The sequence below is a fragment of the Oncorhynchus tshawytscha genome, linkage group LG24, assembly GCF_018296145.1.
Source record: "Oncorhynchus tshawytscha isolate Ot180627B linkage group LG24, Otsh_v2.0, whole genome shotgun sequence".
Taxonomy (NCBI): domain Eukaryota; kingdom Metazoa; phylum Chordata; class Actinopteri; order Salmoniformes; family Salmonidae; genus Oncorhynchus; species Oncorhynchus tshawytscha.
Window position 1 is genome coordinate 30,433,378 of NC_056452.1, and position 20,015 is coordinate 30,453,392.

The 20,015-nt window shown below is 45.0% G+C and overlaps 1 protein-coding gene across 1 annotated transcript in view; it reads right to left on the minus strand.

The window, feature by feature from the left end:
• Positions 1–1,438: 1,438 nt before the first annotated feature.
• btbd3b (BTB (POZ) domain containing 3b) overlaps positions 1,439–20,015 on the minus strand; it is a 35,397-nt gene continuing 16,820 nt past the window's right edge. The window contains exons 3-6 of the mRNA XM_042305649.1: positions 10,902–11,020; positions 6,938–7,139; positions 4,644–4,838; positions 1,439–4,184 (exon numbers count right to left, since the gene is read on the minus strand). Of these exons, the coding sequence (XP_042161583.1) occupies positions 3,549–4,184; positions 4,644–4,838; positions 6,938–7,139; positions 10,902–11,020 (1,152 nt within the window). The 3' untranslated portion in view covers positions 1,439–3,548. The remainder of the gene's footprint in view (positions 4,185–4,643; positions 4,839–6,937; positions 7,140–10,901; positions 11,021–20,015) is intronic.

Here is a 20,015-nt window from a genome sequence, read left to right on the forward strand (position 1 = left end):
AAGACTCACGAGAAAATGGCTGTTTTGCGGGAGGATTTGGAAAACTAAGGTAGGGATAGGGATATCTCTTTCCTTTACAAACTTGTTCTGTACTGTGAAGTTAATCTGAATATGGGCTTCATACTTTCATAGGCAGGAGGCCTGTACATTATCAATTGTGTTCTGCAGTAGCCTACATTGACACATTTTATTGGAAGTATATGATATATAAGTATATGATATTGTGATATAAAAATCAAACGATTGTAATATGATTTGTTCTACTGCTACATTGATGTCTTTAAAAAGTATATGAAATGCGGGTCTTGTAAGCCCCACTGCTGAGTATGCATGCATATGGTGGGTGTTCTGCCTCCCAAAAAAATAAATGTTTCTGTACATTGATGTCCTTAAAATTGTATAAGAAATTCAGATTTGTAAGCCCCAGAGCTATACTAGATTATGTGGGCACAGTATATGTTTGAGACCAACGCGTGGCCGTCACGTGATGGTGACTGTGTGAGAAGCATCGCCAGTATCTCTCACATAAATAGAATGAGATTTACTTTCTATGATCTCTCTCCCTCTCTGCTCCGAAGGACATAAGCCCTGAACTCTCATCTCTCAAGCGTTACACTTAATCATTTACTTAGACTCTATGCTGTAGGCACCCAAAATATTTGATCAACTTCCAAATTGTGTTTTACAAAAAAAAAAAGAAAAGAGAAATAGGCTTTTGGCTTTTTCGTTCATCGTCAGTGAGTGAACTCCCCATCATTGGGAGAATCAGTGAAACTGGAAAGCAAGTTTAGAGCTACAATTTCCTCCTCGTATTGTAGCCTAGCTGTTTCATAGATTCAAGACAAGGTTGTTTTTATTGATCTCAGGTTCTCAGTTTGTCAGTGTCAAAGTAGCTTGTCATTTCCATTATTTGTGTGGTATTAACAACGATTCTGTCAAAGTCTCCAGTCATGTAAAAATGATGAAGAATTGCGTTATAAGCGTTTATTTAAAAAAGGCCAACATTTTCCCGGACATTATTCTGCTAAAAATGTACCCCAAGTGCCTCTACTCTACTGCTCCGATTCCGATATGCTAAAACCATGATATGAATGTAATGCTTTTCAATAAAAAGGGGGAGAGGTGGGGTGGGGTGGTGTGGGGTGGGGTGGGGTGGGGTGGGGTGGGGTGGGGTGGGGTGGGGTGGGTTGGGGTGGTGTGGGGTGGGGTGGGGTGGGGTGGTGTGGGGTGGTGTGGGGTGGGGTGGGGTGGGGTGGTGTGGGGTGGGGTGGTGTGGGGTGGAGTGCGGTGGGGTGGGGTGGGGTGGTGTGGGGTGGGGTGGGGTGGTGTGGGGTGGGGTGCGGTGGGGTGGGGTGGTGTGGGGTGGAGTGCGGTGGGGTGGGGTGGTGTGGGGTGGAGTGCGGTGGGGTGGGGTGGTGTGGGGTGGGGTGGTGTGGGGTGGGGTGGTGTGGGGTGGGGTGCGGTGGGGTGGGGTGCTTTGTGAAGTGCAATTCATTGGCTAAAACAGAGAGCGATCAATCAATTGAGTCGTAGCAGGGTGTTGCGTTCCGTCTTCATAGAGGCGTGCGTAACGTCAATCAATCAATTCATAGAATATATTAGGCAGTGAAGTATTGCTGTCATGTATTTATCATGTGCATCATGTGCAAGCATCAAAATAGGAAACATATTAGTCATAAGATACCCTCTGAGCTATATATTACACTATATACAGTGCATACACACATTAGGGCTGGGAGCTGATTCAAAAAAAAATAATATATTCACGATTCCTAACAGTGGTGAGAAATTGGAGAAAAAAAACTCCTTCACACGGAGTCAATTCCTTTTTTTAATCGGAATTCCTGTTATATAATCCAATGATGATCCGTTCCAGTGAGATGTCTGTTGTTGAGTTATTTGAGGTTAAGGAGTCCGTTTGAGGAGAAGAACTCGTTGAACGAAGTGCTGACCATCCACAGTACCAAAAGTAAACCCGGCAAACAAAATTAGGTTCTTAGGACGTCCTCAGGACGTCTTGAAATGGTCCCTATAAAGTGGTCAGGACTTTGTGTCATGGTCACCTGGAGGTTTTGTCTAGTTCCCGACTTGTTCATGATGGTCAGACAGAGACATTCCCCCCATTACACATCAACCCTTGTTTCTTTTGTCTGATTGGTGATCAACTGATCCATTTACAACTAATACTTTTTTTGGGAAGGGAAACTTACAACTTAATGTTTAGGGAAACTTACACAAAAAGGTACGTTTCAACGTACGTTGTTTCAACTTCCATATGTGACACACTTTGACGTAGATTTATTACGTTGTGTACGTTTATTCACACAGAAATGATTATTCCACACGTCCTGACCTGGGATTTTAACATTCCAATCTTCCTGCTACGTCACCATGTCTGTGCCAATGATTGATTATACCTGTATTCCTACACTTTGCTCTTCAAAGCAAATTTCATCTCTGTAAAAAAAATACACTCAAGAAAAAAGTATTATATTTATCATAGTGATTGAGGAGTAACAGAATAATTCAGCCTCACCAACATTAGACAACTATACTGAAAACCCTCAAATTGCTGAAATAAGTATAATAATAATAAGGAAATCAAGGATAAGAGAATAATCAGATTAACCGCTAGCTAAAATAGCAGGGCAGTTGGCACTCTTTTTTTCTAAGCACAGAGAAGATGTATTATAGGTTATAGGTGTAAGGGACTTGTGACAATCTAAAGACTTTTTGGCACAGCATACTGCAAATCCAGCGGTTGTGAGTTCAAATTCTAGGTGGGGTCATGTTGAAAAGTCTGTACGATCATGTCAATCCATCACGTGACAAAAAAAAAAAAAAACTCTAGGGGACCATGACACAACGTCCCAGGAATGTCCTTAAAATATCCTCAGGGGATGTCCCCGTGACCAGGACCATGACACAACGTCCTAAAAATGTCCCCCCGGGACCAACTGGGAACTAGAAAAAGGTCCCCCAGTGAACGTTCCATTGGGACCATCATGCCATGTTCTTAGAATGTTCTCAGAGCGTCTGTGAGATAACGTTGTGCAGAAACCCTTTTAAGGGACCTAATGGAAATGTCCTCAAGATGTCGCCTGTTTGCTGGGAATCCTCAATCATGAATTGTTCAATTCCAAAATTCCGCATATAAAGAAAGAGAGAAAAAGAAAAATATTTATAGAACGTACAAAGTCAGCAATGGAATAGTATGTCATCACAATGGTGACAGTCAAGCACTCGCAAAGGAAGTGTCATCTACATCAATCCATTCCCAATCAGTCCTCGCAATGGACATGTTTCACCCATCAAACCAAAGTCAGTAATAAGTACTATAAAAACAAGCACATCTCCATGGGCATTGAAGTCACTCCGGGATGACGTTTCCTCTAGGTACAGATCTTGGATCAGTTTCCCCTACCTTAATCCTAACCTTAACTACTAGTGGGGCAAATGTAAAACTGACCCAACATCAGCGACTTGGGGCAACTTTTACCCTACTTCACTAAAGTCAGTAATGGTAATATCCATTTCATTGTGTTCCTTTAGGCGTAGAAAATGAGTTCAGGTATCTGACCGCCCTGTACTCCTGTGCCATTGGTGCTGTCTGACGAACATTGGAACTGGTACGTCACCTTCCCACACTGCACCTCTGTCATTCCTTCCTGACCAAAGTAACTCAACTCGTTCCCATCCAAAACTACAGAAGCCGTGTAGAACGTATCGGGTTCTATCTGCACGGGGTACTCAAACCACACGGGGAACGTGTTACTAGAACCATCAGAGAAGTATTTACTCAGGTTATGTCCAAGGAGAATGCCTTGGCGCTTGAGCTCGATCTTAGCCGAGTACTCTGCCGAGCCGCAGCTGGAGCCGTAGAGTCCGAACCCGGCGATGAAGACGCGTTTGTCCACGGCGAACTGGATGCTGTCGCACCGCCCTCGGTAACGCCATTGGTTGCTGCGGTAGGCGCAGGATTGGAACCGGTGGCAGCGCTGCGGAGATAACCCCTTCCGTGGCTGGCTGGCAAACAGGAGGTCCGGTTTCCTGGCAGCGGTGTACCACAGGAAGATGTCGTTTGTCTCATTCAGGGTCAGGACGCCCGATTGGGCGGCACCATTGGCGAAGTCGTCTAATGCCATGGTGGGGATACGGATCAGGAACACGGCCTTGCCGAGAACCTTGAATAGAATACAGTACACATTGGAACCATATAAACGTTGCTTTGCTACAAGAGCATTTCCTGTGTAACAAGTATGTTAGCGTGTCAGGGGAAATGCAAGGGAATATTAGACTTTTTCTTTTCTAATTGTTCTACTGTATTATTGACTGTATGTTTTGTTTACTCCATGTGTAACTCTGTGTTGTTGTATGTGTCGAACTGCTATGCTTTATCTTGGCCAGGTCGCAGTTGCAAAATGAGAACTTGCTCTCAACTAGCCTACCTGGTTAATTAAAGGTGAAATAAATGAATAAAAAATAAAAATAAAGTATTTCTTCAAGGAATGTAGTGAACTATGGGTAAACATTAAAAAAATATATAAATACTTGAGTAAAGACTCAAAAGTACTTAAGGACATTACAAGTATATGTACTTTGCTCCACAGATACATTTCATCAAAATCTACCATCAGAAATACCTTTCTCTTGTTGTCTATGGAGGTGGTGAGGTCCTGTCTCTGACACTCTGCCTCGGCCCAGCTCAGCGCTGCCTCAAACACCACCTCCTCCTTGGCGTTGAGGGTCTCTCTCTGGAGGATACTCTCTAGTGTCTGGGAATCGATGTCAGTGAAACCCTCCGACCGCAGGGCCAGCTCTGCCTGAGCGTCAATAACCTGGTGGGATGGAGGTGGACAGCAGAATGTAGCTAGTCTGGAATGATTCATTGAATTTTCTACACAGAGATCGTTTTTAACTAAAGGGCCAAGTTTCCTCTTTTAGCCAAATGACTCGTCGATGAACTAGGACTCAAGTATAAAGGACTTAGACTTGGGCTTGGAATCGAATGTGATGGAGTTAACCCTAACCCTTATTCTAACCCTACCCCTTATTCTAACCCTAACCCTTATTCTAACCCTACCCCTTATTCTAATCCTAATCCTAACCCTTATTCTAACCCTACCCCTTATTCTAACCCTACCCCTTATTCTAATCCTAATCCTAACTCTTATTCTAACCCTTATTCTAACACTAACCCTTATTCTAATCCTAATCCTAACCCTTATTCTAACCCTACCCCTTATTCTAATCCTAACCCTTATTCTAATCCTAACCCTTATTCTAATCCTAACCCTTATTCTAACCCTACCCCTTATTCTAATCCTAATCCTAACCCTTATTCTAACCCTACCCCTTATTCTAATCCTAATCCTAACCCTTATTCTAACCCTACCCCTTATTCTAACCCTACCCCTTATTCTAATCCTAACCCTTATTCTAACCCTAACCCTTATTCTAACACTAACCCTTATTCTAATCCTAATCCTAACTCTTATTCTAATCCTAAACTTAACCCTTATTCAAAACATAACCCTAACCCTTATTCTAACCCTAACCCTTATTCTAACCCTAACCCTTATTTTAACCCTAACTGTTATTCTAATCCTAAACTTAACCCTTATTCAAAACATAACCCTAACCCTTATTCTAACCCTAACCCTTATTCTAACCCTAACCTTTACCCTAACCCTAACCCTAACCACTTATTCTAACCCTAACCCTTATTCTAACCCTTACCCTAACCCTTATTCTAACCCTTACCCTAACCCTAAACCCTTATCCTAACCCTAACCCTAGCCCTAAACCCTTATCCTATCCCTAACCCTAACCCTAACCCCTTATCCTAACCCTAAACCCTTATCCTAACCCTAACCCTAACCCTAGCCCTAAACCCTTATCCTATCCCTAACCCTAACCTTAAACCCTTATCCTAACCCTAAACACAATCCTTATCCTAACCCTAAACTTAACCCTTATTCTAACCCTAACCATAAATTTAATCCTTATTCTAACCCTTACCCTAACCCTAAACCCTTATCCTAACCCTAACCCTAACCCTAGCCCTAGCCCTAAACCCTTATCCCTATCCCTAACCCTAGCCCTAAACCCTTATCCTATCCCTAACCCCTTATCCTAACCCTAAACACAATCCTTATCCTAACCCTAAACTTAACCCTTATTCTAACCCTAACCATAAACTTAATCCTTATTCTAACCCTTACCCTAACCCTAAACCCTTATCCTAACCCTAACCCTAGCCCTAGCCCTAAACCCTTATCCCTATCCCTAACCCTAACCCTTATCCTAACCATAAACCCTTATTCTAACCCTAAACCCTTATTCTAAACCTAAACCCTTATTCTAACCCTAAACCCTTATTCTAAACCTAACCCTACCCCTTATCCTAACCATAAACTTAACCCTTTTTCTAACCCTAATTCTAAACCTTACTCTAACCCTAAACCTTATTCTAACCCTAACTCTTATTCTAAACCTAACCCTAACCCTTATCCTAACCCTAACCCTTATTCTACACCTAAACCCTACCCCTTATCCTAACCATAAACTTAACCCTTTTTCTAACTCTAATCCTAAACCTTACTCTAACCCTAAACCTTATTCTAACCCTAAACCTTATTCTAACCCTAACTCTTATTCTAAACCTAACCCTAACCCTTATCCTAACCCTAACCCTTATTCTACACCTAAACCCTACCCCTTATCCTAACCATAAACTTAACCCTTTTTCTAACTCTAATCCTAAACCTTACTCTAACCCTAAACCTTATTCTAACCCTAAACCTTACTCTAACCTTAACTCTTATTCTAAACCTAACCCTAACCCTTATCCTAACCCTAACCCTTTTTATAACCCTAACCTTAGTAACAGATCCGGAGTAACCAAATAAAGTGTGACCACGTATACATCACTCACCTCCCAGCAGCGTTGTGTGAGTTCGGGCTCTTCGAACAGACAGCTCTGTGACAGCAGGACGCAGGCATTCTTAGCGGACAGGCTAGTCTCTAGGAAGTTAACACAGGCTCTGGCCAGGTGAGGCACGATGTACTTCTTAGCAGCGTAGAGCGTGGCCAGCACTGTGTCAGCACTCAGGTCTATCTCGTCACAATAGATGTACCTGGGGAACAGGTAGAGGAGTTGGTTTAGTCGACAGGTTGTCAACAAAACATATTTCCAGGGCAGTGGATACATATAAAGTGCATTCAGACCCCATTTTGTTAACTTAAAACCTTGTTCTAATACCCCATAAGGACAAAGTGAAAACAGGTTTTAAGAGATTTTGGCAAATGTATTAAAAACTAAAACAGAAATACGTTATTTACATCTTTGTTTATATCTGTATTTTACATTACTTTTGCTATGAGACTCAAAATTGAGCTCTTGATTGGAGTCCACCTGTGGTAAATTCAATGGATTGGACATGATTTGGAATGGCACAGTTGACAGTGCATTTAAGAGCAAAACCAAGCTATGAGGTTGAAGGAATTGTCCGTAGAGCTCCGGGAAAGGATTGTGTCGAGGCAGAGATCGGGGGAAGGGTACCAAAACATTTCTGCAGCATTGAAGGTCCCCAGGAACACAATGGCCTCCATCATTATTAAATGGAAGAAGTTTGGAACCACCAAGACTCTTCCTAGAGCTGGCCTCCCAGCCAAACTGAGCAATCGGGGGAGAAGGGACTTGGTCAGGGAGGTGACCAAGAACCCGATGGTCACTCTGACAGGACTCCAGAGTTCATCAGCGGAGATGGGAGAACCTTCCAGAAGGACAACCATCTCTGCAGCACTCCACCAATCAGACCTTTTAAAGAGTGGTAAAAGGCACATGACAGCCCACTTGGAGTTTACCAAAAGGCACCTAAAGACTCTCAGACCATGATAAAAAAAGATTCTTCGGTCTGATGAAACCAAGATTGAAATCTTTGGCCTGAATGCCAAGCGTCAAGTCTGAAGGAAACCTGGCACCATCTCTACGGTGAAGCATGGTGTTGGCAGCATCATGCTGTGGGGATGTTTTTCAGCAGCAGGGATTGGGAGACTAGTCAGGATCAAGGGAAAGATCAACTGATTTTAAAGGACAGAGAGATCCTTGATGAAAAACTGCTCCAGAGAGCTCAAGACTTCAGATAAAGGTTCACCTTCCAACAGGACAATGACTCTAAGCACTCAGCCAAGACAAGGCAGGAATGGCTTCGGGACAAGCCTCTGAATGCCCGGACTTGAACTCGATCTATCATCTCTTTAGAGACCTGAAAATAGCTGTGCAGCGACGTTCCCCATACAACACGACAGAGCTTGAGAGGATCTGCAGAAAAGAATGAGCGAAACTCCCCAAATACAGGTGTGCCAAGCTTGTAGCGTCATACCCAAGAAGACTCGAGGCTATAATCTCTGCCAACAAAGGAGCTTCAACAAAGTACTGAGTAAAGGGTCTGAAAACGTTCTGTTTTAACAATTAACCACCTGTTTTTTGCTTTGTCATTATGGGGTATTGTGATGTCATTATAGGGTATTGTGATGTCATTATGGGGTATTTTGATGTCATTACGGGGTATTGTGAGGTCATTATAGGGTATTGTAATGTCATTATGGGGTATTGTGATGTCATTATGGGGTATTGTGTGTAGATTGATGAGAATATATTTATTTTTTAATCCATTTTAGAATAGGTTTGTAATGTAGCAACATTTTGAATAAGTAAAGGGGTCTGAATATTTTCCAGATGCAGTGGATAAAGAATGTGACCAACTGTTGACAGTATGTATTAGGTAGAGGTTGCTACAGTACAGATTCATTTACCAAATTTATATTCATGAGAGGACACCATAGACTGCGCTGAGGGTCAAACACATAACAACGTCAGCAACTCAAATGGCACCCTATTCGCTGCATAGGACCCTGGTCAAAAGTAGTGCACTACATAGGGAATAGGGTGCAATTTGGCGAGCAAACAGCACTGGATGTATTATTCAGGCAGCCTAGAGGACACCATTTGTTTTCATATTTCAGATGTATCCCGTAAAGCACAACAACAATGTATTTTCTGACACTGGTGTGAGGACTGGGAATATGTGAAAGGTAAAAATAGATATTAACTACAGTGAAGAGATATAGGGCTGGAGGCAGGAACACAGAGTTTAATCCATTTTGCAGTAACACAGCAGCTGGTATACTCCTACACACTTATGCCTCCCAAATGGCCCCCACTGTCTCCTACATAGTGAAACACCCTACATAGTGCACTACTTTTGACCGGAGCCCCTATGAAGGCCTATTGGACGCTGGTCTAAAGCAGTGCACTACATAGGGAATAGGGCACCATTTGGGAGTTAGAACTGAGCTTATATACCACTCAGTACCCACACAGGGGCAGGAACAACACGACTCACACAGGAGAGAAACAGCAGAGACGATGAGAGAGAGAAAGAAAGGGAACTGTACGTAACCATAATATTACATTTGAAATGTCTCTTTAACTACGTAACTTTTGCAAGTGTAGTATTTATTGTTTATTTTTGATTGTTTATTATCTATTGTACTTGCTTTGACAATGTTAACATATGTTTCCCATGCCAATAAAGCTATTCGAATTTAATTGAGAGAGAGAGAGAGAGAGAGAGAGAGAGAGAGAGAGAGAGAGAGAGAGAGATTGATGGGGTGGCTGTGTGGAAATGTAACCATATTGCTTCAATTTATCCAATTTTCTCATCTTCACAAGTGTCTTATGTGTTAGTAGGGGGTATATAGTGCCTATGTGTTAGTAGGAGGTTTATTTGTGCTACAGAGACACAGGAGAACAATGGGAGAGAGAGCAAAATGGGAGAGTAGAGGAGAGTAGAGGAGAGGAGAGGAGAGGAGAGGAGAGGAGAGGAGAGGAGAGGAGAGGAGAGGAGAGGAGAGGAGAGGAGAGGAGAGGAGAAAGAGGGAGGTAAAAAGACAAGGAGAGGAGGAAAGAGCAGAGGGAGAAAGGAAGCGAGGGGAAGAGTGAGGTGAAAGAGGAGAAGAAGAGAGGAGAGGTGAAAGAGGAGAAGAGGAGAGAGGAAGAGGGAGGTGAAAGAAGAGAGGGGAGGTGAAAGAGGAGAAGAGGAGAGGAGAGAGGAAGAGGGAGGTGAAAGAGGAGAGAAGAGAGGAGAGAGGAATAGGGAGGTGAAAGAAGAGAGGGGAGGTGAAAGAGGAGAAGAGGAGAGGAGAGAGGAGAGAGGAATAGGGAGGTGAAAGAAGAGAGGGGAGGTGAAAGAGGAGAAGAGGAGAGGAGAGAGGAAGAGGGAGGTGAAAGAGGAGAAGAGGAGGAGAGAGGAAGATGGAGGTGAAAGAGGAGAAGAGGAGAGAAGAGAGGAGAGAGGAATAGGGAGGTGAAAGAAGAGAGGGGAGGTGAAAGAGGAGAAGAGGAGAGAGGAAGATGGAGGTGAAAGAGGAGAAGAGGAGAGGAGAGAGGAATATGGAGGTGAAAGAGGAGAAGAGGAGAGAGGAAGATGGAGGTGAAAGAGGAGAAGAGGAGAGAGGGAGAGGGAGGTGAAAGAAGAGAGGGGAGGTGAAAGAGGAGAGGGGAGGTGAAACAGGAGAAGAGGAGAGGAGAGAGGAAGAGGGAGGTGAAAGAAGGGAGGGGGTGAAAGAGGAGAAGAGGAGAGAGGAATAGGGAGGTGAAAGAGGAGAAGAGGAGAGAGGAAGATGGAGGTGAAAGAGGAGAAGAGGAGAGAGGGAGAGGGAGGTGAAAGAAGAGAGGGGAGGTGAAAGAGGAGAGAAGAGAGGAGAGAGGAATAGGGAGGTGAAAGAAGGGAGGGGGTGAAAGAGGAGAAGAGGAGAGGAGAGAGGAAGAGGGAGGTGAAAGAGAAGAAGAGAGAGGAAGAGGGAGGTGAAAGCGGAGTAGAATCCTTCCTTACTTCAACATGGCCAAGAATGCTGCAGGCTCCACGTCCGGAATTCGGATTTCATCCTTGTTTTCCGCCAGCTCTCCATAAAACATGGCGTGGAACACAGAACTACCAACAGCCAGAACATACTGTTGGACAGAGAGAAAATAAGTTGAGAGAGAAAGAGAGAGAGAGAGAGAGAGAGAGGGAGAGAGAGAGAGAGACTCATGCTGCCCCTGAACAGGCAGTTAACCCACTGTTCCTAGGCCGTCATTGAAATTAATAATTTGTTCTTAACTGACTTGCCTGGTTAAATTAAGGTAAAATAAATAAAAAGAGAGAGAGATTTGGAAAACACTAAACAAACAACAACACAAGAGTTATCTATCCAAAACTGAGATGTAAGAATAAACCACTTCTCCAATCTTTTTTGGCTCAATAACACAGAACAAACAGTAAAACCATGATCAAATACAAATCTTGGAATCAACTATTAGAGACGACCAGAAACCACTGGATTTTCCAATCACATTGAATGAACTACAGGACAAAATACAAACCCTCCAACCCAAAAAGGCCTGTGGGGTTGATGGTATCCTAAATTAAATGATAAATATACAGATCACAAATTCCAATGGCCTATTCTTAAACTCTTTAACATCATCCTTAGCTCTGGCATCTTCCCCAATATTTGGAACCAAGGACTGATCACCCCAATCCAAAAAGGTGAAGACAAATTTCAAATCAAATCAAATCAAATCAAATTTATTTATATAGCCCTTCGTACATCAGCTGATATCTCAAAGTGCTGTACAGAAACCCAGCCTAAAACCCCAAACAGCAAGCAATGCAGGTGTAGAAGCACGGTGGCTAGGAAAAACTCCCTAGAAAGGCCAAAACCTAGGAAGAAACCAGGCTATGTGGGGTGGCCAGTCCTCTTCTGGCTGTGCCGGGTGGGGATTATAACAGAACATGGCCAAGATGTTCAAATGTTCATAAATGACCAGCATGGTCGAATAATAATAAGGCAGAACAGTTGAAACTGGAGCAGCAGCACACTCAGGTGGAAGTTGAAACTGGAGCAGCAGCATGGCCAGGTGGGATGTTGATTTCTGCAGGTTTGTTTTCGAGTTGCTGTGCGTTTTGTTGCCAAATTTGACCCCAATAACTACGGTGGGATATATCTGTCAACAGCAACCTGTCACCAGACAGGACTGTTTCGTTTCGTTTGTTCATTTTGTTATTTTTGTATTGATTCAGTGTTCAGTGCTTCCTTGAATAAAATTATGAACCCTTAGCACGCCACGCTTTGGTCCTCCTCTCTTTCTCCCAAAGACGATCATTACATGTGTCAACAGCAAACCTTGGGAAAATCCTCTGCATTATCATTAACAGCAGACTCGTACATTTCCTCAGTGAAAACAATGTACTGAGCAAATGCCAAATTGACTTTTTACCAAATTATCATACGACAGACCACATATTCACCCTGCACACCCTAATTGACAATCAAACATACCAAAACAAAGGCAATGTCTTCTCATGCTTTCTTTACTTCAAAAAAGCTTTCGACTCAATTTGGCATGAGGGTCTGCTATACAAATTGATGGAAAGTGGTGTTGGGGGAAAAACATTAAACATTATGAAATCTATATACACAAACAACAAGTGTGCAGTTAAATATTTTTTTTAAAGCCCCACCTTCTTCTACATAAATATCAGCAAATTGGCGAGGGCACTAGAACATTCTGCAGCAGCCGGCCTCACCCTACTAGAACCTGAAGTCAAATGTTTGCTGTTTGCTGATGATCTGGTGCTTCTGTCACCAACCAAGGAGGGCCTACAGCAGCACCTAGATCTTCTGCACAGATTCTGTCTGACCTGGGCCCTGACAGTAAATCTCAGTAAGACCAAATTAATGGTGCTCCAAAAAAGGTCCGGTCACCATGACCATAACCATGACCACAAATACAAATTCTTTCTGGACTCCGTTGCCCCAGAACACACAAAAAACGATACATACCTTGGCCTAAACATCAGCGCCACAGGTAACTTCCACAAAGCTGTGAACGATCTGAGAGACGAGACAAGAAGGGCATTCTATGCCATCAAAAGGAACATCAAATTTGACATACCAATTAGGATCAGGCTAAAAAATACTTGAATCAGTTATAGAACCCATTGCCCTTTATGGTTGTGAGGTCTGGGGTCCGCTCACCAACCAAGACTTCACAAAATGGGACAAACACCAAATTGAAACTCTGCTTGCAGAATTCTGCTGAAATATCCTTAATGTGCAATGTAAAACACCAATTCTGCAGAGCAGAGTTAGGCCGATACCCACTAATTATCAAAATATGATTTGATAAAATCAGAGAAGGAGACGTTAAATTCTACGACCACCTAAAAGGCAGTGATTCCCAAACCTTCCATAACAAAGCCATCACCTACAGAGAGATGAACCTGGAGAAGAGTCCCCTAAGCAAGTTGGTCCTGGGGCTCTGTTCCCAAACACAAACAGACCCCACAGAGCCCCAGGACAGCAGCACAATTAGACCCAACCAAATCATGAGAAAACAAAAAGATAATTACTTGACACATTGGAAAGAATTAACAAAAAAACAGATCAAACTAGAATGCTATTTGTCTCTAAACAGAGAGTACACAGCGGCAGAATACCTGACCACTGTGACTGATCCAAACTTAAGGAAAGCTTCTACAGACTCAGAGAGCATAGCCTTGCTATTGAGAGCCGTAGGCAGACATGGCTCTCAAGAGAAGACAGGCTATGGGCTCACTGCCCACAAAATGAGGTGGAAACTGAGCTGCACTTCCTAACCTCCTGCCCAATGTATGACCATATTAGAGACACATATTTCCCTCAGATTACACAGATCCACAAAGAATTTAAAAAACAATCCAAATTTGATAAACTCCCATATCTACTGGGTGAAATACCACAGTGTGCCATCACAGCAGCAAGATTTGTGACCTGTTGCCACGAGAAAAGGGCAACCAGTGAAGAACAAACACCATTGTAAATACAACCCATATTTATGTTTATTTATTTTCCCTTTTGTACTTTAACTATTTGAATATAATATGACAATTGAAATGTCTTTTTTCTTTTGGATCATTTGTGAGTGTAACTGTCTATTTTGTTATTGTTCATCTCATTTCTGTTCATCCATTTCACTTGTCAACATATGTTTCCCATTGAATTGCATTGAATTGAATTGAGAGAGAGAGAGAGAGAGATAGTTGAACTGTACCAGTACATTTAGATAGAGAAAGAGATAGAGGCTATGCTGATTCATGCAATCACTCCACTCACTCTAGTTGTTTTTAGTCTATACAGTACATCCATATGAATCATTGTCTTGTACAGCTTCATCCCTCTCTCCTCTCTCCTCTCTCCCCTCTCCTCTATCCTCTCTCCCTTCTCCTCTCTCCACTCTCTCCTTTCAACTCTACTCTCTCCTCTCTCCACTCTCTCCTCTCCACTCTCCTCTCTCCTCTCCACTCTCCTCTCTCCTCTCTCCCCTCTCCTCTATCCTCTCTCCCCTCTCCTCTATCCTCTCTCCCCTCTCCTCTATCCTCTCTCCACTCTCCTCTCTCCTCTCTCCCCCTCTCCTCTATCCTCTCTCCCTTCTCCGTCTCCACTCTCTCCTCTCCACTCTCTCCTCTCCACTCTCCTCTCTCCTCTCTCCTCTCTCCTCTCTCTCCTCTCCTCTCTCCTCTCTCCACTACCTCTCCACTCTCTCCTCTCCAATCTCCTCTCCACTCTCCTCTCTCCTCTCTCCTCTCTCCACTCTACTCTCTCCACTCTCTCCTCTCCACTCTCCACTCTCCTCTCTCCTCTTCACTCTCCTCTCTCCTCTCTCCCTACCCCTCTCTCCACTCTCCTCTCCCCTCTCCTCTCCCTCTCTCGCCTCTCCTCTCTCCACTCTCTCCTCTCCACTCTCTCCACTCCTCTCTCCTCTCTCCTCTCTCCTCTCTCCTCTCTCCTCTCTCCACTCTCTCCTCTCTCCCTCTCTCCCTCTCTCCTCTCCACTCTCTCCTCTCCAATCTCCTCTCCTCTCTCCTCTCTCCTCTCTCTCCTCTCCACTCTCCTCTCCACTCTCCTCTCTCCTCTCTCCACTCTCCACTCTCCTCTCTCCTCTCTCCACTCTCCTCTCTCCACTCTCCTCTCTCCTCTCTCCTCTCTCCACTCTCTCCACTCTCTCCTCTCCACTCTCCTCTCTCCTCTCTCTCCTCTCCTCTCTCCTCTCTCCACTCTCTCCTCTCCACTCTCTCCTCTCCAATCTCCTCTCCTCTCTCTCCACTCTCTCCTCTCCACTCTCCTCTCCACTCTCCTCTCTCCACTCTCCACTCTCCTCTCTCCACTCTCCTCTCTCCTCTCTCCTCTCTCTCCTCTCCTCTCTCCTCTCTCCTCTCTCCTCTCTCCACTCTCTCCTCTCTCTCCTCTCCACTCTCTCCTCTCCACTCTCCCCTCTCTCCTCTCTCTCCTCTCCTCTCTCCTCTCTCCTCTCTCCACTCTCTCCTCTCCACTCTCTCCTCTCCAATCTCCTCTCCTCTCTCCTCTCTCTCCTCTCCACTCTCTCCTCTCCACTCTCCTCTCCACTCTACTCTCCTCTCTCCTCTCTCACCTCTCCTCTCTCCACTCTCTCCTCTCCACTCTCTCCACTCCTCTCTCCTCTCTCCTCTCTCCTCTCTCCACTCTCTCCTCTCTCCACTCTCTCCACTCTCTCCTCTCCACTCTCTCCTCTCCAATCTCCTCTCCTCTCTCCTCTCTCTCCTCTCCACTCTCTCCTCTCCACTCTCCTCTCCACTCTCCTCTCTCCTCTCTCCACTCTCCACTCTCCTCTCTCCACTCTCCTCTCTCCACTCTCCTCTCTCCACTCTCCACTCTCCTCTCTCCTCTCTCTCCTCTCCTCTCTCCTCTCTCCTCTCTCCTCTCTCCACTCTCTCCTCTCCCCTCTCTCCTCTCCAATCTCCTCTCCACTCTCCTCTCTCCTCTCTCCTCTCTCCCTCTCCTCTCTCCTCTCTCCTCTCTCCTCTCTCCACTCTACTCTCTCCACTCTCTCCTCTCTCCTCTCCACTCTCCACTCTCCACTCTCCTCTCTCCTCTCTCCACTCCCCACTCTCCTCTCTCCTCTTTCCTCTCTCCTCTCTTCTCTCTTCTCTCTCCTCTCTCCACTCTACTCTCTCCTCTCTCCTCTCTCCTCTCTCCTCTCTTCTCTCTCCACTCTCCTCTCTCCACTCTCCACTCTCCTCTCTCCTCTCTCCTCTCTCCACTCTCCTCTCTCCACTCTCCTCTCTCCACTCCTCTCTCCTCTCTCCTCTCTCCTCTCTCCTCTCTCCCTCTCTCCTCTCTCCACTCTCTCCACTCTCTCCTCTCCACTCTCTCCTCTCCAATCTCCTCTCCTCTCTCCTCTCTCCTCTCTCCTCTCTCCTCTCTCTCCTCTCCTCTCTCTCCTCTCCACTCTCTCCTCTCCACTCTCCTCTCCACTCTCCTCTCTCCTCTCTCCACTCTCCACTCTCCTCTCTCCACTCTCCTCTCTCCACTCTCCTCTCTCCACTCTCCTCTCTCCTCTCTCCTCTCTCTCCTCTCCTCTCTCCTCTCTCCTCTCTCCTCTCTCCTCTCTCCACTCTCTCCTCTCCCCTCTCTCCTCTCCAATCTCCTCTCCACTCTCCCTCTCTCCTCTCTCTCTCTCTCCTCTCTCCTCTCTCCTCTCTCCTCTCTCCTCTCTCCTCTCTCCACTCTACTCTCTCCACTCTCTCCTCTCCACTCTCCACTCTCCACTCTCCTCTCTCCTCTCTCCACTCCCCACTCTCCTCTCTCCTCTTTCCTCTCTCCTCTCTTCTCTCTTCTCTCTCCTCTCTCCACTCTACTCTCTCCTCTCTCCTCTCTCCTCTCTCCTCTCTTCTCTCTCCACTCTCCTCTCTCCACTCTCCACTCTCCTCTCTCCTCTCTCCTCTCTCCACTCTCCACTCTCCACTCTCCTCTCTCCCCTAGAGTTTATTTGACCGTGCAATATGCTGGAGCACACACAAAGATTCCCCACAATCAGCAGCAATGGTTAACTACAGTTTTAAGAATCATAATTGCCCCCCGGGGGGCCAGAAGGATACACAGGCTGAGTCCCAAATGGCAATGTAGTGCACTATATAGGGAATATGGCTCTGGTCAACAGTAGTGCACTATAAAGGGAATAGGGCCCTGGTCTACAGTAGTGTACTATATAGGGAATAGGGCTCTGGTCTACAGTAGTGTACTATATAGGGAATATGGCTCTGGTCTACAGTAGTGTACTATATAGGGAATAGGGCTCTGGTCTCCAGTAGTGTACTATATAGGGAATAGGGCTCTGGTCTACAGTAGTTTACTATATAGGGAATAGGGCTCTGGTCTACAGTAGTGTACTATATAAGGAAAAGGGTTCTGGTCTATAGTAGTGTACTATATAGGGAATAGGGCTCTGGTCTACAGTAGTGTACTATATAGGGAATAGGGCTCTGGTCTACAGTAGTGTACTATATAGGGAATAGGGCTCTGGTCTACAGTAGTGTACTATATAGGGAATAGGGCTCTGGTCTACAGTAGTGTACTATATAGGGAATAGGGCCCTGGTCTACAGTAGTGTTCTATATAGGGAATAGGGTTCTGGTCTACAGTACTGCACTATATAGGGAATAGGGCTCTGGTCAACAGTAGTGCACTATATAAGGAATAGGGCTCTGGTCAACAGTAGTGTACTATATAGGGAATAGGGTGCCATAGGGCTCTGGTCAACAGTAGTGCACTATAAAGGCAATAGGGTGTCATTTTGGACATACCCCCTGTTCTATTAATAATGTACCTGCCTCTTCGCTCACTCCGGAGAAGAACCAGAGTATCCCAATGGCACCCTATTCCCTTTAGAGTGCATTAGAGCCCTACATAGTGTACTATGTAGACAATAGGGTGCCATTTTACACATCCAGTGTTTTATAATGAGAAGAGAAGAGTGTGAAGAGGGTGCTGAATACTCTTTTCTGTGTTGCTAATGAACTATCTCTGGTAATGATCACCACACCACAGATGATACGCAGAAAGAGAAGACAGACAGAGGAACAGAGAAGAGAGAGAAGACAGAGAGGGAAGTACCTAGTCAGTTGTATAACTGAAATGTGTCTTTCTCACTTAACCCAACCCCTCTGAATCAGAGAGGTGTGGAGGGCTAACTTAATCGACATCCACAGCGCCCGGGGAACAGTAGGTTAACTGCTTTGCTCAGGGGCAGAAGGACAGATTTTAAATGGTCAGCTTGGGGATTTGATCCAGCTACCTTTTGGTTACTGGCCAAACGCTTTAACTACTAGGCTACTTCTGCCGCCCCGAGAGGAGAGACATTAGGGAGAAGAGAGGGAGAAGAGAGGGAGAGGAGAGGGAGAGACGTTAAGGAGAAGAGAGGAAGAGGAGAGAGAGACGTTAGGGAGAAGAGAGGAAGAGGAGAGAGAGACGTTAGGGAGAAGAGAGGAAGAGGAGAGAGAAACATTAGGGAGAAGAGAGAGAGAGAGAGAGAGGGAGGAGAGGAAGAGGGGAGAGACAGACGTGAGGGAGAAGAGAGGAAGACGAGAGAGAGACGTTAGGAAGAAGAGAAGAGAGAGGGAGAGGTTAGGGAGAAGAGAGGAAGAGGAGAGAGGAGAGGAAGAGGAGAAAGAGAGATGTTGGGGAGAGAGAGGAAGTGGAGAGAGAGACATTAGGGAGAAGAGAGGGAGAGGAGAGAGAGAGGAGAGAGACATTAGGGAGAAGAGAGGAAGAGGAGAGGAAGAGGACAGAGAGAGACTTTAGGGAGAAGAGAGGAAGAGAGAGAGGGAGACGTTAGGGAGAAGAGAGGAAGTGGAGAAAGAGACAATAGGGAGAAAAGAGAAGAATAAGAGAGGAGAGAGAGAGGGAGACGTTAGGGAGAAGAGAGGAATAGGAGAGAGAGAGACATTAGGGAGAAGAGAGGAAGATGAGAGGAAGAGGACAGAGAGAGACTTCAGGGAGAAGAGAGGGAGAGGAGAGAGAGAGAGTTTAGGGAGAAGAGAGGGAGAGGAGAGGAAGAGGAGAGAGATGCGTTAGGGAGAAGAGAGGAAGATGAAAGGAAGAGGACAGAAAGAGACTTTAGGGAGAAGAGAGGGAGAGGACAGAAAGAGACTTTAGGGAGAAGAGAGGGAGAGGAGAGGAAGAGGAGAGAGATACGTTAGGGAGAAGAGAGGAAGATGAGAGGGAGAGGACAGAAAGAGACTTTAGGGAGAAGAGAGGGAGAGGAGAGGAAGAGGAGAGAGATACGTTAGGGAGAAGAACTAGAGAGGAGAGGGAAAGGAGAATAGAAATGCATGACTCAAGTGGAATCAATTTCAAGTAGGGGACAGTTGATGTGTTAAAAAAACATCTTAAATACTAATACTAATACTAATCGGTCAGCAAAAATCAGAAATGTGACGTCTAACTGATCATGTTAAATATGACCCAGTGTTTACAGTAATATGGCCCAGTGTCTACAGCAATATGACCCAGTGTCTACAGCACTATGACCCAGTGTCTAGAGTAATATGACCCAGTGTCTACAGTAATATGACCCAGTGTCTACAGTAATATGACCCAGTGTTTACAGTAATATGACCCAGTGTTTACACTAACATGACCCAGTGTCTAAAGTAATATGACCCAGTGTTTACAGTAATATGGCCCAGTGTTTACAGTAATATGGCCCAGTGTCTACAGTAATATGACCCAGTGTCTACAGTAAAATGGCCCAGTGTCTACAGTAATATGACCCAGTGTCTACAGCAATATGACCCAGTGTCTACAGTAATATGACCCAGTGTTTACAGCAATATGACCCAGTGTCTACAGTAATATGACCCAGTGTCTACAGTAATATGGCCCAGTGTTTACAGTAATATGACCCAGTGTTTACAGTAATATGACCCAGTGTATACAGTAATATGACCCAGTGTCTACAGTAATATGACCCAGTGTTTACAGTAATATGACCCAGTGTATACAGTAATATGACCCAGTGTCTACAGTAAAATGGCCCAGTGTCTACAGTAATATGACCCAGTGTTTACAGCAATATGACCCAGTGTTTACAGCAATATGACCCAGTG